At 41.1% G+C, this 16042-nt stretch overlaps 1 protein-coding gene across 1 annotated transcript; it reads right to left on the bottom strand.

Moving 5' to 3' along the window:
• Positions 1 to 395: 395 nt before the first annotated feature.
• On the bottom strand, positions 396 to 2750 carry LOC141590703 (uncharacterized). The gene has a single exon (XM_074411270.1). The coding sequence runs from the start codon at positions 2748 to 2750 to the stop codon at positions 396 to 398; it is 2355 nt and encodes a 784-aa protein (XP_074267371.1).
• Positions 2751 to 16042: the final 13292 nt, after the last annotated feature.

Raw genomic sequence — 16042 nt, 5'->3', positions numbered from 1 at the left:
CTTTATTGCGGTCTCCAAGACGGAACTTTGACTGTATTTTTTTACATCTATATGTTACTTTTTTTTGTCGGAATTTTTTTAAGTGAAAGATGCATTGACAATAAGTGTAAATGTTTTTGTTTTACAAATTTATATATTTTATTCCCCAACTTATCTGCGGTCAAAGTTCAGAAACTTTGACCTTCAAAAAGCAAATGGGAAGAAAATAGGTAAATGGAGGGAGTAACATTTTTGGCCGGAAAAATTCAAGAATACCCCTTGGTTTTCGCACCTATTTGTAACTTGACATTTTCGGCTGGAAAAAAACGAAAATAGGATACTCGTCAAAAATGTTTTTTTTTTTTTTTTTTTTTTTTTTTTTTTTTTTTTTTTTTGATAAAAAACCCTCAAGGGGATTAATTCATATTACTTAAATCCAAACTCGCAACATCACCAAGCTCTGCCGGAAAATTATCCGTCCAGACTCGTCTACCCAAGCTCCAAGGTCTATAGTGAGCAAGGAAATGTGCAACCCTATTACAGTTTCTACGAGCGTGTAAAAAGACTACCGAATCAAAGAACACACATAACTTATAAATGTCATCATAAACTGAAAATAAAATGCTACGACCCTTCTTCCGCTTCTTGAGGTCATTGATCACGCTGAGACAATCGCTCTCGATGATGATTTTGGTCCTTCCCATCCTCCTTGCCTCGCGCAACCCAAATAAGACCGCTTCCGCTTCCGCTACGTCCACAACCCGCTCCTCCACCTGTTGAAAAGCCGCTGCCCATTCAATACTTCCCTCTTCATTTCGGCAGACTGCCCCCAACCCGACACCCACTCCCTCCATTATCCCTGCATCCACATTAACCTTCCACTCTCCCGTTCCCGGCTGCCTCCAACCCCCACCACCACCTCCCAAAGACTCCTCCACCCCTTGACCTGCTTCGCTAGACTCCATCTCCCACACAAGCTCACGAATTCTTCGCACAATCCTTTCCGTCTCCCATCGCGCCTCTTCAAAAACGACTTTGTCCCTCTTTTCCCATAACACCCAACAAGTCACCATGAACTCCCTTCTTTCTCGCACTCCCCTCTCCCTCAACATTCCTTCCACCCACTCCCTCACCCGCACAACCCCAATGGTCCTATCCACCTCTATACCCATCTCCTCCCATACCCCATCCCCCCACCCACAATCCCGGACAACATGGAGACAAGTCTCCATATCGCCAAAACACCTAGGACATAGTCCATCCCCACTGCCAAGGCGAGTGGCAAGCAGAGACTTCGTCGGAATCGCTTCGTGACAGAGTTGCCACATAAAGTTCTTGATTCTTGGCAAAACAGGGGCACTCCATACCGCATTCCAAACCCATCGCTCTTGGCTAAAATCGGCCTGTTCAACACCTGAGCTTCCCTCTTCGCACAACAATCGATATCCCGACTTAACCGTATAAGACCCATCCCTCTCATTGTCCCAGCACCATCCATCTTCAGTCGGCTCTTTGCTCAATCGAATATTTAGAATACGATCAGCTTCAAACGGAAGGAACATCGCTCTAACCTTCTCCCTATCCCAACGCACCTCATCCTCTACAAACAAATCAGCCACCTTCATGTTTATGTCGAAATCTCGTCGTGGGGAAATAACCTTTCTCGAGCTCGTACCTGGGATCCATGGGTCCACCCACACACCCGTGGTTAAGTCGTTTCCCAACTGCCTCCTAATACCCAGAGCCATCACCATCTTCGTCTCATGTATGCTCCTCCAAGTGTAACTGGGATTCGCGCCTAAATTTGCATCCATAAACGAGCAATTTAGGAAATATTTGGCTTTCATTATCCTCACCATGAGACTCCCATCCTCGCAAATCATGCGCCAGCTCTGTTTAGCTAGAAGGGCCTTGTTGAACAGCATAAAATCTCGGAATCCCAACCCTCCTCGGCTTTTTGATCGACACATAGTGTCCCAGGCCACCCATGAAATTTTCCGCTTCCCATTATTCGATCCCCACCAAAACTTCGAGACTATGGACCGCAACTCATCACAAAAATTAACCGGTAGTTTAAAAACACTCATCGCATAGGTAGGAATAGATTGGGCGACTGCCTTTATCAGTACTTCCCTACCCGCTCTGCTAAATAACATACCACGCCAACCTTGCAACTTATTGTTTAATTTGTCCCGAATTATTTTGTTGAGTACCTGTTTCGAATGTCCTATGACCGTCGGGAGGCCCAAATACCGCTCCTGTTCATTCACCCTTCGTACTCCCAAAATTTCCTCCACCTTCTCCTTACGCCGCAAGGACGTTCCTTTACTGAATGAGACCGTCGTCTTATCTTTGCTTACAAGTTGTCCCGACGCTCGTTCGTAATCATGAAGAATCCCAAGTACCGTGTGAGCTTCCCTTTCATTAGCTTTGACAAAAATTATACTGTCGTCAGCGAATAACAGATGGGATACGACGGGTGCTTCCGGTGTGATTCTAATCTCATGTAAAGCTCCTCGTTCAACTGCTCGTCTAATCGAACTGGACAAAACTTCCGCACACAGAATAAACAAATAGGGCGATAGGGGATCGCCTTGTCTAATTCCTCTTTTCGGAACAAAAGAACTCGAGGTGTCGCCATTTATAAGCACTTCATAGGACACCGTCTCAACGCACCTCATAACATTCTCTATCCATGTCCTAGCAAAGCCCATACTGTGAAGCACACTCTCCAAAAAGACCCACTCAACCCGGTCATATGCCTTCGCCATATCTAGCTTGAGTGCCATATGTCCACCTCCTCCCCTCGAATTTTTCATATAATAGAACATCTCGAAAGCAACCAGAATATTATCCGAAATCAGCCGGCCAGGAGTGAAAGCGCCCGATAAATTCGAATATGATAACTTCTCAAGCGACCCCGTAAACGTGGTAAAAAAAACGGGATAAAAAGAAACACGACCGATACTGCCTCCCGAACGGCTCAAAATGGAGTGTATAATAAGCGGGTTTCGCGACTTAAGAGTCCCGGAACAAAAATGTTCGTAAATCATAAGGACGGTTGGTCGGGTCAGAGAAAGCGGCCTCAAAAGTTTTGTGGAGCAACGAATGACATTTGAGACTATCGGTGTGCGACAAACCAATTTCGTTTTAATACTTGTTATTTGGTGCTTGAATTGAAGAGGGTAACTCCTGAATCAACCCTGGATACGTGGTAGAAATACCGGGATAAATATAAACACTACCCGGTACGACCTCGTGAACGAATCAAATTGAACTATATATAGAAGTGTGTAATACTCAGTTTTCGAGATTCTAGGGTCCCGGAACAAAAATGTTCGTAAATCGCAATGACAGTTTCTCGGATCACATAAGCGGTCTCACAAATTTTGAGAAAAAAGGGATGACATTTGAGTTTGCTGGTGTGCGATAATTAAATCAGAGACGGAAATTGGATACTCGTTAAAAATAGTTTAATACTATTTATTTGGAGCTGAAATTGAATAATCTAACTCTTCAAGAGATCCTGGAGACGTGGTAGAAAACGAGGAGAAAAAAGAAACACGACTCGGAACACCCTATCGAATTACTCAAATAGAAGTGTATAATACACGTTTTTCGAGATTCTAAGGTCCCGGATCAAAAATGTCTTAAAATCACAAGGATGGTTTCTCAATCCAGACAAATCAACCTCAACAAATTTGAAGAGCAACAGAGAACATTTGATGCAGCCGGTGTGTGATAAACCTATGTTGGGCGGAAACCAGGGACTCGTTCAAAATAATTTAATAGTTGTTATTTGGGCTGAAATCGAATAGGGTAACACCTGAAGCGACCCGGGACACGTGTTAGGAAAACAAAGAGAAAAAGAAGCATGACCCGATATGGCCTTCCGAACGGCTCAAAATGGAGTGTATAATACACGGTTTTCGGGATTTCAGGGTTCCGGAACAAAAATGTCCGTAAATCAAACGGACAGTTTCTCGGGTCAGCCAAAGCGGCCTCAAAATTTTGAAGTGCAACGGATGACATTTGAGGCTGTCGGTGTACGATAAACTAGTCTCGGGCGATAATCGAATACTAGTTAAAAATGTTTTAATACTTGTTAATTGGGGCTGAAATCGAATAAGATAACTTCTTAAGCGGCCCTTTAAACGTGGTACAAAAACTGGGTTAAAAAGAAATACGACTCGATACTGCCTCTCGAACGGCTCAAAATGGAGTATATAATACACGGTTTTCGGGATATTAGGATCCCGGAACAAAAATGTTCGTAAATCCCACAGACAGTTTATCGTGTCAGTCAAAGCGGCCTCAAAATTTTTGAAGACCAACGGATGACATTTATGGCTATCGGTGTACGATAAACAGTCTCGGGCAATAATTGGATACTCGTTAAAAATGTTTTATTACTTTTAATTAGGGTCTGATTTCGAATAAGATAACTTCTTAAGCGACCCCTTAAACGTGGTAAAAAAAACTGGGATAAGAGAAACACAACCCGATACAGCCTCCCGAACGGCTCAAAATGAAGTGTCAGTCAAAGCAACCTCAAAAGTGTTGAAGACCAACAGATGACATTTGAGGCTGTCGGTGTACGATAAACCAGTCTCGGGCGATAATCAAATACTCGTTAAAAATGGTTTAATATTTGTTATTTGGGGCTGAAATCGAATAAAGTAACTTCTCACGCGACCCCCCTATATGTAGTATAAAAACTTGGATAAAATGAAACACGACCCAATACTGCCTCCCGAAGGGCTCAAAATGAAGTGTATAATACACGGTTTTCGGGATATCAGGATCTCGTAACAAAAATGTCCGTAAATCCCATGGATAGATTCTCGTGTCAGTCAAAGCCACCTCAAGATTTTTGAAGACCAACGGATGACATTTGAGGCCGTCGGTGTACGATAAACCAGTCTCGAGCGATAATCGGATACACGTTAAAAATGTTTTAATACTTTTTATTTGGGGCTGAAATCGAATAAGGTAACTTCTTAAGCGATCCCTTAAACGTGGTATAAAAAGTGGGATAAAGAGAAACACGACCAGATACTGCCTCTCGAACGACTCAAAGTAAAGGGTATAATACACGGTTTTCGGGATATTAGGGTCCCGGAACAAAAATGTCCGTAAATCCCACGGACAGTTTATCGTGTCAATCAAAGAAACCTCAAAACTTTTGAAGACCAACGGATGACATTTGAGGCTGTCGGTGTACGATAAAAAGTCTCGGGCGATAATCGGATACTCGTTAAAAATGTTTTAATACTTTTAATTTGGGTCTGATATCGAATAAGATAACTTATTAAGCGACCCCTTAAACGTGGTAAAAAAAAACTGAGATAAAGAGAAACACGACCCGATACAGCCTCCCGAACGGCTAAAAATTAAGTGTATAATACACGGTTTTCGAGATATCAGGTTCCCGGAACAAAAATGTCCATAAATCCCACAGCCAGTTTCTTGTGTCAGTCAAAGCAGCCTCAAAAGTTTTGAAGACCAACAGATGACATTTGAGGATGTTGGTGTACGATAAACCAGTCTCGAGCGATAATCGGATACGTACTCGTTAAAAATGTTTTAATAATTGTTATTAGGGGCTGAAATCGAATAAGTTAACTTCTTAAGCGACCCCCGTAAATGTGGTATAATATTTGAATAAAAAGAAACACGACCTATATTGCCTTCGGAACGGCTCAAAATGGAGTGTATAATACAAGATTTTCGGGATATCAGGTCCCGGAACGAAAATGTCCGTAAATCCCACGGTCAATTTCTCGTGTCAGTGAAAGCGGCCTCCAATGTTTTGAAGGCCAACGGATGACATTTGAGGCTGTCGATGTACGATAAACCAGTCTCGGGTGATAATCGGATACTCATTAAAAATGTTTTAATACTTGTTATTTATGGCTGAAATCGAATAAAATAACTTCTTAAACGACCTCTAAAACGTGGTATAAAAACTGGGAGAAAAAGAAACACGGCTCGATACAGCCTCTCGAACGGCTCAAAATGAAGTGTATAATACACGGTTTTCGGGATATCAGGGTCCCAGAACAAAAAAGTCCGTAAATCCCACAGACAGTTTCTCTTGTCAGTCAAAGTAGCCTCAAAAGTTACCAACGGATGACATTTGAGCATGTCGGAGTACCATAAACCATTCTCGGGCGATAATCGGTTACTCGTTAGAAATGTTTTAATACTTGTTATTAGGGGCTGAAATCGAATAAGGTAACTTCTTAAGCGACCCCCGTAAACGTGGTATAAAACTAGGATAAAAAGAAACACGACTCATACTGCCTCCGGGACGGCTCAAAATGGAGTGTATAATAGACGATTTTCGGGATATCAGGGTCCCAGAACAAAATTATACGTAAATTCCACGGACAGTTTCTCGTGTCAGTCAAAGCAGCCTCAAAAGTGTTGAAGACCAACGGATGACATTTGAGGCTGTCGGTGTACCATAAACCAGTCTCGGGCGATAATCGGAAACTCGTTAAAAATGTTTTAATACTTGTTATTAGGGGCTAAAATCGAACAAGTTAACTTCTTAAGCACCGCCGTAAATGTGGTATAATACTTGGATAAAAAGAAACACGACCCATACTGTCTCCGAAACGGCTCAAAATGGAGTGTATAATAGACGGTTTTCGGGATATCAGGTCCCGGAAAAAAAATGTCCGTAAATCCCACGAACAGTTTCTCGTGTCAGTAAAAGCGACCTCCAAAGTTTTGAAGACCAAGGGATGACATTTGAGGCTGTAGATGTACGATAAACAAGTCTCGGGCGATAATCGGATACTCGTTAAAATGTTTTAATACTTGTTATCTAGGGCTAAAATCGAATAAAATAACTTCTTAAGCAACCCCTTAAATGTGGTATAAAAACTGGGAGAAAAAGAAACACGACCCGATACAGCCTACCTAACGGCTAAAAATGAAGTGTATAATACACGGTTTTCGAGATATAAGGGTCCCGGAACAAAAATGTCCGTAAATCCCACAGACAGTTTCTCTTGTCAGTCAAAGCAGCCTCAAAAGTTTTGAAGACCAACGGATGACATTTGAGGCTGTCGGTGTACGATAAACCAGTTTGTGACGATAATCGGATACTAGTTAAAAATGTTTTAATACTTGTTATTTGGGGCTGAAATCGAATAAAATAACTTATTAAGTGACTCCTTAAACGTGGTATAAAAATTCGGATAAAAAGAAATACGACCCGATACAGCCTCCGAACGGCTCAAAATGAAGTGTATAAATACACGGTTTTCAGGATATCAGGGTCCCGGAACAAAAATGTCCGTAAATGCAAGAGACCGTTTTTCGTGTCAGTCAAAGCGGCCTCAAAAGTTTTGAAGACCAACGAATGACATTTGAGGCTGTCGGTGTACGATAAACCAGTGTCGGGCGATAATCGAATACTCGTTAAAAATGTTTTAATACTTGTTATTTGAGCTGAAATCGAATAAGGTATTTTCTTAAGCGACCTCCGTAAACGTGGTATAAAACTGGGATAAAAAGAAACACGGCCTATATTGCCTCTGTAACGGCTCAAAATGGAGTGTATAATACACGGTTTTCGGGATATCAGGGCCCGGGAACAAAAATGTCCGCAAATCCCACGGACAGTTTCTCGTGTTAGTGAAAGCGGCCTCCAAAGTTTCGACGACCAACAGATGACATTTGAGGCTGTCGGTGTACGATAAACCAGTCTCGGGCGATAATCGGATACGTACTCGTTAAAAATGTTTTAATACTAGTTATTTGGAGATGAAATCGAATACGTTAACTTCTTAAGTGACCCCCTATACGTGGTATAAAAACTGGAATAAAATGAAACACGGCCCGATACTGCCTCCCGAACGGCTCAAAATAAAGTGTATAATACACGGTTTTCGGGATATCAGGGTCCCGGAACAAAAAAGTCCGTAAATCCCACAGGACAGTTTCACGTGTCAGTCAAAGCGGCCTTAAAAGTTTTGAAGACCAACGGATGACATTTGAGGCTGTCGGTGTACGACAAACCAGTCTCGGGCGATAATCGGATACTCGTTAAAAATGTTTTAATACTTGTTATTTGGGCTGAAATCGAATAAGGTAACTTCTTAAGCGATCCCTTCAATGTGGTATAAAAACAGAGAGAAAAAGAAACACAACCTGATACAGCCTCCTGAACGGCTGAATATGAAGTGTATAATACACGGTTTTCGGGATATTAGGCTCCCGGAACAAAAATTTACGCAAATTCCATAGACAAATTCTCTTGTTAGTTAAAGCATCCTCTAAAGTTTTGAAGACACGCGGATGACATTTGAGGCTGTCCGAGTACCATAATCTATTCTCGGGCGATAATCGGATACTCATTAAAAATGTTTTAATATTTGTTAATAGGGGCTGAAATCGAATAAGGTAACTTCTTAAGCGACCCCCGTAAAAGTGGTATAAAACCGGGATAAAAAGAAACACGACCCATACTGCCTCCGGGACGGCTCAAAATGGAGTGTATAATAGACGGTTTTCGGGATACCAGTTCCCGGAACAAAAATGCCCGTAAATCCCACGGACAGTTTTCGTGTCAGTAAAAGCGGCCTCCAAAGTTTTGAAGACCAACGGATGACATTTGAGGCTGTCGGTGTACGATAAACAAGTCTCCGGCGATAATCGGATACTCGTTAAAATGTTTTAATTCTTGTTTTCTAGGGCTGAAATTGAATAAAATAACTTCTTAAGCAACCCCTTAAATGTAGTATAAAAACTGGGAGAAAAAGAAACACGACCCGATACAGCCTACCGAACGGATCAAAGAGAAGTGTATAATACACGGTTTTCGGGATATCAGGGTCCCGGAATAAAAATGTCCGTAAATCCCACAAACAGTTTCCCTTGTCAGTCAAAGCAGCCTCAAAAGTTTTGAAGACCAACGGATGAAATTTGAGGCTGTTAGTGTATGATAAACCAGTTTGTGGCGATAATCGGATACTCGTTAAAAATGTTCTAATACTTGTTATTTGGGGCTGAAATCGAATAAAATAACTTCATAAGTGACACCTTAAACGTGGTATAAAAACTCGGATAAAAAGAAACACGACCCGATACAGCCTCCCGAACGGCTCAAAGTGAAGTGTATAATACACAGTTTTCAGGATATCAGGGTCCCGGAACAAAAATGTCCGTAAATGCCAGAAACAGTTTTTCGTATCAGTCAAAGCGGCCTCAGATGTTTTGAAGACCAATGGATGACATTTGAGGCTGTCGGTGGACGATAAACCAGTGTCGGGCGATAATCGGATACTCGTTAAAAATAATTTAATACTTGTTATTTAGGCTGAAATCGAATAAGGTAACTTCTTAAGTGACCCCCGTAAACGTGGTATAAAACTGGGATAAAAAGAAAAACTGCCTATATTGCCTCTGTAACGGCTCAAAATGGAGTGTATAATACACGGTTTTCGGGATATCAGGGTCCGGGAACAAAAATGTCCGTAAATCCCACGGACAGTTTCTCGTGTTAGTGAAAGCGGCCTCCAAACTTTTGACGACCAACAGATGACATTTGAGGCTGTCGGTGTACGATAAACCAGTCTCGGGCGATAATCGGATACGTACTCGTTAAAAATGTTTTAATACTAGTTATTTGGAGATGAAATCGAATATGTTAACTTCTTAAGTGACCCCCTATACGTGGTATAAAATCTGGGATAAAATGAAACACGGCCCGATACTGCCTCCCGAACGGCTCAAAATAAAGTGTATAATACACGGTTTTCGGGATATCAGGGTCCCGGAACAAAAAAAGTCCGTAAATCCCACAGGACAGTTTACGTGTCAGTCAAAGCGGCCTTAAAAGTTTTGAAGACCAATGGATGGCATTTGAGGCTGTCGGTGTACGACAAACCAGTCTCGGGCGATAATCGGATACTCGTTAAAAATGTTTTAATACTTGTTATTTGGGCTGAAATCGAATAAGGTAACTTCTTAAGCGATTCCTTAAATGTGGTATAAAAACAGGGAGAAAAAGGAACACAACCTGATACAGCCTCCTGAACGGCTGAATATGAAGTGTATAATACACGGTTTTCGGGATATTCGGGTCCCGGAACAAAAATGTCCGCAAATCCCACAGACAAATTATCTTGTCAGTTAAAGCATCCTCGAAAGTTTTGAAGACCAACGGATAACATTTGAGGCTGTCCGAGTACGATAACCCATTCTCGGGCGATAATCGGATACTCGTTAAAAATGTTTTATTAATTGTTATTAGGGGCTGAAATCGAATAAGGTAACTTCTTAAGCGACCTCCGTAAACGTGGTATAAAACTGGGATAAAAAGAAACACGACCCATACTGCCTCCGGGACGGCTCAAAATGGAGTGCATAATATACGGTTTTCAGGATATCAGGTCCCGGAACAAAAATGTCCATAAATCCCACGGACAATTTCTCGTGTCATTAAAAGCGGCCTCCAAAGTTTTGAAACCAACGGATGACATTTGAGGCTGTCGGTGTACGATAAACAAGTCTCGGGCGATAATCGGATACTCGTTAAAATGTGTTAATACTTGTTATCTAGGGCTGAAATCGAATAAAACAACTATTTAAGCAACCCCTTAAATGTGGTATAAAAACTGGGAGAAAAAGAAACACGACCCGATACAGCCTATCGAACGGCTCAAAATGAAGTGTATAATACACGGTTTTCGGGATATCAGGGTCCCGGAACAAAAATGTCCGTAAATTCCACCGACAGTTTCCCTTGTCAATCAAAGCAGCCTCAAAAGTTTTGAAGACCAACGGATGACATTTGAGGCTGTCGGTGTACGATAAACCAGATTGTGGCGATAATCGGATACTCATTAAAAATGTTTTAATACTTGTTATTTGGGGCTGAAATCGAATAAAATAACTTCTTAAGTGACTCCTTAAATGCAGTATAAAATCTCAGATAAAAAGAAACACGACTCTATACAACCTCCAGAACGGCTCAAAATGAAGTGTATAATACACGGTTTTCGGGATATAAGGGTCCCAGAACAAAAAAGTCCGTAAATCCCACAGACAGTTTCTCTTGTCAGTCAAAGTAGCCTCAAAAGTTACCAACGGATGATATTTGAGCATGTCGGAGTACCATAAACCATTCTCGGGCGATAATCGGTTACTCGAATTAGAAATGTTTTAATACTTGTTATTAGGGGCTGAAATCGAATAAGGTAACTTCTTAAACGACCCCCGTAAACGTGGTATAAAACAAGGATAAAAAGAAACACGACTCATACTGCCTCCGGGACGGCTCAAAATGGAGTGTATAATAGACGATTTTCGGGATATCAGGGTCCCGGAACAAAATTATACGTAAATTCCACGGACAGTTTCTCGTGTCAGTCAAAGCAGCCTCAAAAGTGTTGAAGACCAACGGATGACATTTGAGGCTGTCGGTGTACCATAAACCAGTCTCGGGCGATAATCGGAAACTCGTTAAAAATGTTTTAATACTTGTTATTAGGGGCTAAAATCGAACAAGTTAACTTCTTAAGCACCGCCGTAAATGTGGTATAATACTTGGATAAAAAGAAACACGACCCATACTGTCTCCGAAACGGCTCAAAATGGAGTGTATAATAGACGGTTTTCGGGATATCAGGTCCCGGAAAAAAAATGTCCGTAAATCCCACGGACAGTTTCTCGTGACAGTAAAAGCGACCTCCAAAGTTTTGAAGACCAACGGATGACATTTGAGGCTGTAGATGTACGATAAACAAGTCTCGGGCGATAATCGGATACTCGTTAAAATGTTTTAATACTTGTTATCTAGGGCTAAAATCGAATAAAATAACTTCTTAAGCAACCCCTTAAATGTGGTATAAAAACTGGGAGAAAAAGAAACACGACCCGATACAGCCTACCTAACGGCTAAAAATGAAGTGTATAATACACGGTTTTCGAGATATAAGGGTCCCGGAACAAAAATGTCCGTAAATCCCACAGACAGTTTCTCTTGTCAGTCAAAGCAGCCTCAAAAGTTTTGAAGACCAACGGATGACATTTGAGGTCATCGGTGTCGATAAACCATTTTTGTGACGATAATCGGATACTAGTTAAAAATGTTTTAATACTTGTTATTTGGGGCTGAAATCGAATAAAATAACTTATTAAGTGACTCCTTAAACGTGGTATAAAAATTCGGATAAAAAGAAATACGACCCGATACAGCCTCCGAACGGCTCAAAATGAAGTGTATAAATACACGGTTTTCAGGATATCAGGGTCCCGGAACAAAAATGTCCGTAAATGCAAGAGACCGTTTTTCGTGTCAGTCAAAGCGGCCTCGAAAGTTTTGAAGACCAACGAATGACATTTGAGGCTGTCGGTGTACGATAAACCAGTGTCGGGCGATAATCGAATACTCGTTAAAAATGTTTTAATACTTGTTATTTGAGCTGAAATCGAATAAGGTATTTTCTTAAGCGACCTCCGTAAACGTGGTATAAAACTGGGATAAAAAGAAACACGGCCTATATTGCCTCTGTAACGACTCAAAATGGAGTGTATAATACACGGTTTTTTTGGATATCGAGGTCCGGAACAAAAATGTCCGCAAATCCCACGGACGATTTCTCGTGTTAGTGAAAGCGGCCTCCAAAGTTTCGACGACCAACAGATGACATTTGAGGTCGTCGATTGTACGATAAACCGATCTCGGCGATAATCGATACGTACTCGTTAAAAATGTTTTAATACTAGTTATTTGGAGATGAAATCGAATACGTTAACTTCTTAAGTGACCCCCTATACGTGGTATAAAAACTGAAATAAAATGAAACACGGCCCGATACTGCCTCCCGAACGGCTCAAAATAAAGTGTATAATACACGGTTTTCGGGATATCAGGGTCCCGGAACAAAAAAGTCTGTAAATCCCACAGGACAGTTTCACGTGTCAGTCAAAGCGGCCTTAAAAGTTTTGAAGACCAACGGATGACATTTGAGGCTGTCGGTGTACGACAAACCAGTCTCGGGCGATAATCGGATACTCGTTAAAAATGTTTTAATACTTGTTATTTGGGCTGAAATCGAATAAGGTAACTTCTTAAGCGATCCCTTCAATGTGGTATAAAAACAGAGAGAAAAAGAAACACAACCTGATACAGCCTCCCGAACGGCTGAATATGAAGTGTATAATACACGGTTTTCGGGATATTAGGCTCCCGGAACAAAAATTTACGCAAATTCCATAGACAAATTCTCTTGTTAGTTAAAGCATCCTCTAAAGTTTTTAAGACCAGCGGATGACATTTGAGGCTGTCCGAGTACCATAACCTATTCTCGGGCGATAATCGGATACTCATTAAAAATGTTTTAATATTTGTTAATAGGGGCTGAAATCGAATAAGGTAACTTCTTAAGCGACCCCCGTAAAAGTGGTATAAAACCGTGATAAAAAGAAACACGACCCATACTGCCTCCAGGACGGCTCAAAATGGAGTGTATAATAGACGGTTTTCGGGATATAAGTTCCCGGAACAAAAATGCCCGTAAATCCCACGGACAGTTTTCGTGTCATTAAAAGCGGCCTCCAAAGTTTTGAAGACCAACGGATGACATTTGAGGCTGTCGGTGTACGATAAACAAGTCTCCGACGATAATCGGATACTCGTTAAAATGTTTTAATTCTTGTTTTCTAGGGCTGAAATTGAATAAAATAACTTCTTAAGCAACCCCTTAAATGTGGTATAAAAACTGGGAGAAAAAGAAACACGACCCGATACAGTCTACCGAACGGATCAAAATGAAGTGTATAATACACGGTTTTCGGGATATCAGGGTCCCGGAACAAAAATGTCCGTAAATCCCACAAACAATTTCCCTTGTCAGTCAAAGCAGCCTCAAAAGTTTTGAAGACCAACGGATGAAATTTGAGGCTGTCGGTGTATGATAAACCAGTTTGTGGCGATAATCGGATACTCGTTAAAAATGTTCTAATACTTGTTATATGGGGCTGAAATCGAATAAAATAACTTCATAAGTGACACCTTAAACGTGGTATAAAAACTCGGATAAAAAGAAACACGACCCGATACAGCCTCCCGAACGGCTCAAACTGAAGTGTATAATACACAGTTTTCAGGATATCAGGGTCCCGGAACAAAAATGTCCGTAAATGCAAGAGACAGTTTTTCGTATCAGTCAAAGCGGCCTCAGATGTTTTGAAGACCAACGGATGACATTTGAGGCTGTCGGTGGACGATAAACCAGTGTCGGGCGATAATCGGATACTCGTTAAAAATAATTTAATACTTGTTATTTAGGCTGAAATCGAATAAGGTAACTTCTTAAGTGACCCCCGTAAACGTGGTATAAAACTGGGATAAAAAGAAAAACGGCCTATATTACCTCTGTAACGGCTCAAAATGGAGTGTATAATACACGGTTTTCGGGATATCAGGGTCCGGGAACAAAAATGTCCGTAAATCTCACGGACAGTTTCTCGTGTTAGTGAAAGCGGCCTCCAAACTTTTGACGACCAACAGATGACATTTGAGGCTGTCGGTGTACGATAAACCAGTCTCGGGCGATAATCGGGTACGTACTCGTTAAAAATGTTTTAATACTAGTTATTTGGAGATGAAATCGAATACGTTAACTTCTTAAGTGACCCCCTATACGTGGTATAAAATCTGGGATAAAATGAAACACGGCCCGATACTGCCTCCCGAACGGCTCAAAATAAAGTGTATAATACACGGTTTTCGGGATATCAGGGTCCCGGAACAAAAAAAGTCCGTAAATCCCACAGGACAGTTTACGTGTCAGTCAAAGCGGCCTTAAAAGTTTTGAAGACCAACGGATGACATTTGAGGCTGTCGGTGTACGACAAACCAGTCTCGGGCGATAATCGGATACTCGTTAAAAATGTTTTAATACTTGTGTGGACAGCGGGCCGCCCACGGGGGCGCTTGGTGAGAAACGGGGACAAGCGTTTGCATTTTGTAAGGAGTCGCCACCAATTTTTATGGGAAATTGGAACCGTTCGAATACCTCGTGTCATGTCAAGACACAAAGTAGTGACATGAACACTAAGCAATCGTTACCCTTAGCATTCTATGTCTAGAATGACTCTCGTGGATGCCAATGAACACGGGTGCTCACGGAGATCTGGAGTAAGGGGTGAGGGTACGTATTAGGAAGCTCTTTTGATCGAACACCTAATCCCGCCCGCCTCGATAGCGGCCTCTACTAATGATTAGGAAAGTTATTCGTACTTGATATATCGTCGGCTATATGCATGCAATGCAACATCCATAGATTAATCCTAACATGTGAGAATTTATACTAAGTCGGTTGACACGTAATTAGCACACAATCGGGTCGAAGTAGGATTTAATATTGATTTACATGTGAGAAACATACAAGCAATAAAAGAAATACAATAATTATGAATTACAATAATGAAAATTACAATAATTACATTGGAATAAGCGATTTATGTCGAAAATACCTTTAAACGGATAATTTGAGAAAAAGAATAAAAGAATAAAAAGAAATAAATAAACGAACAGAAATCAGGTGATAATACGGATAATAGTTAATTAATATGTAAACTAATCAAACTAGGTCAAAGTAGAAACGGAGTTCGGGGACAGAAATCAACCTGGAACAGGCGCAGCAGAGCGTGCGCCCTCTGGAAGAGGCGCAGCAGTTGCTGCGTCTGTTCCAAGGGTGAGTTCTGGCTGTGAAGTCGGAACTGCAAATCGTTAATGTTAATTGTTAATTTTAATGAATCGAATGATGATATTACTCGGATGAAAGTGATTTAGTGGATTATTTACATATGAATGGGTCATAAAAGCGGTAAAACATGAATGAGACGGAATTAAACGGATTAGTTACATGAAGGGACGATGTTAATGAATGAGTCCTCTATTGAAATCAATTAACTAGATTAAATATGATGAATATACAACGAATTAACAATGAATACGGATGCAAATATATCAACGATGAATTCCAGAAACTCAATATGAATGAATTGAATCTCTAAAACCCGGATTGAATATTAA

Source organism: Silene latifolia, chromosome 7, assembly GCF_048544455.1.
Source record: "Silene latifolia isolate original U9 population chromosome 7, ASM4854445v1, whole genome shotgun sequence".
NCBI classification, from domain to species: domain Eukaryota; kingdom Viridiplantae; phylum Streptophyta; class Magnoliopsida; order Caryophyllales; family Caryophyllaceae; genus Silene; species Silene latifolia.
Note: the sequence above shows the minus strand (reverse complement) of the source record. Positions and strands in the feature narration are given on the sequence as shown.

Bases quoted from the DNA above. Each gene is read 5' to 3' on its own strand.
- LOC141590703 (XM_074411270.1), bottom strand. From the start codon at position 2,750: ATGGCGAAGGCATATGACCGGGTTGAGTGGGTCTTTTTGGAGAGTGTG.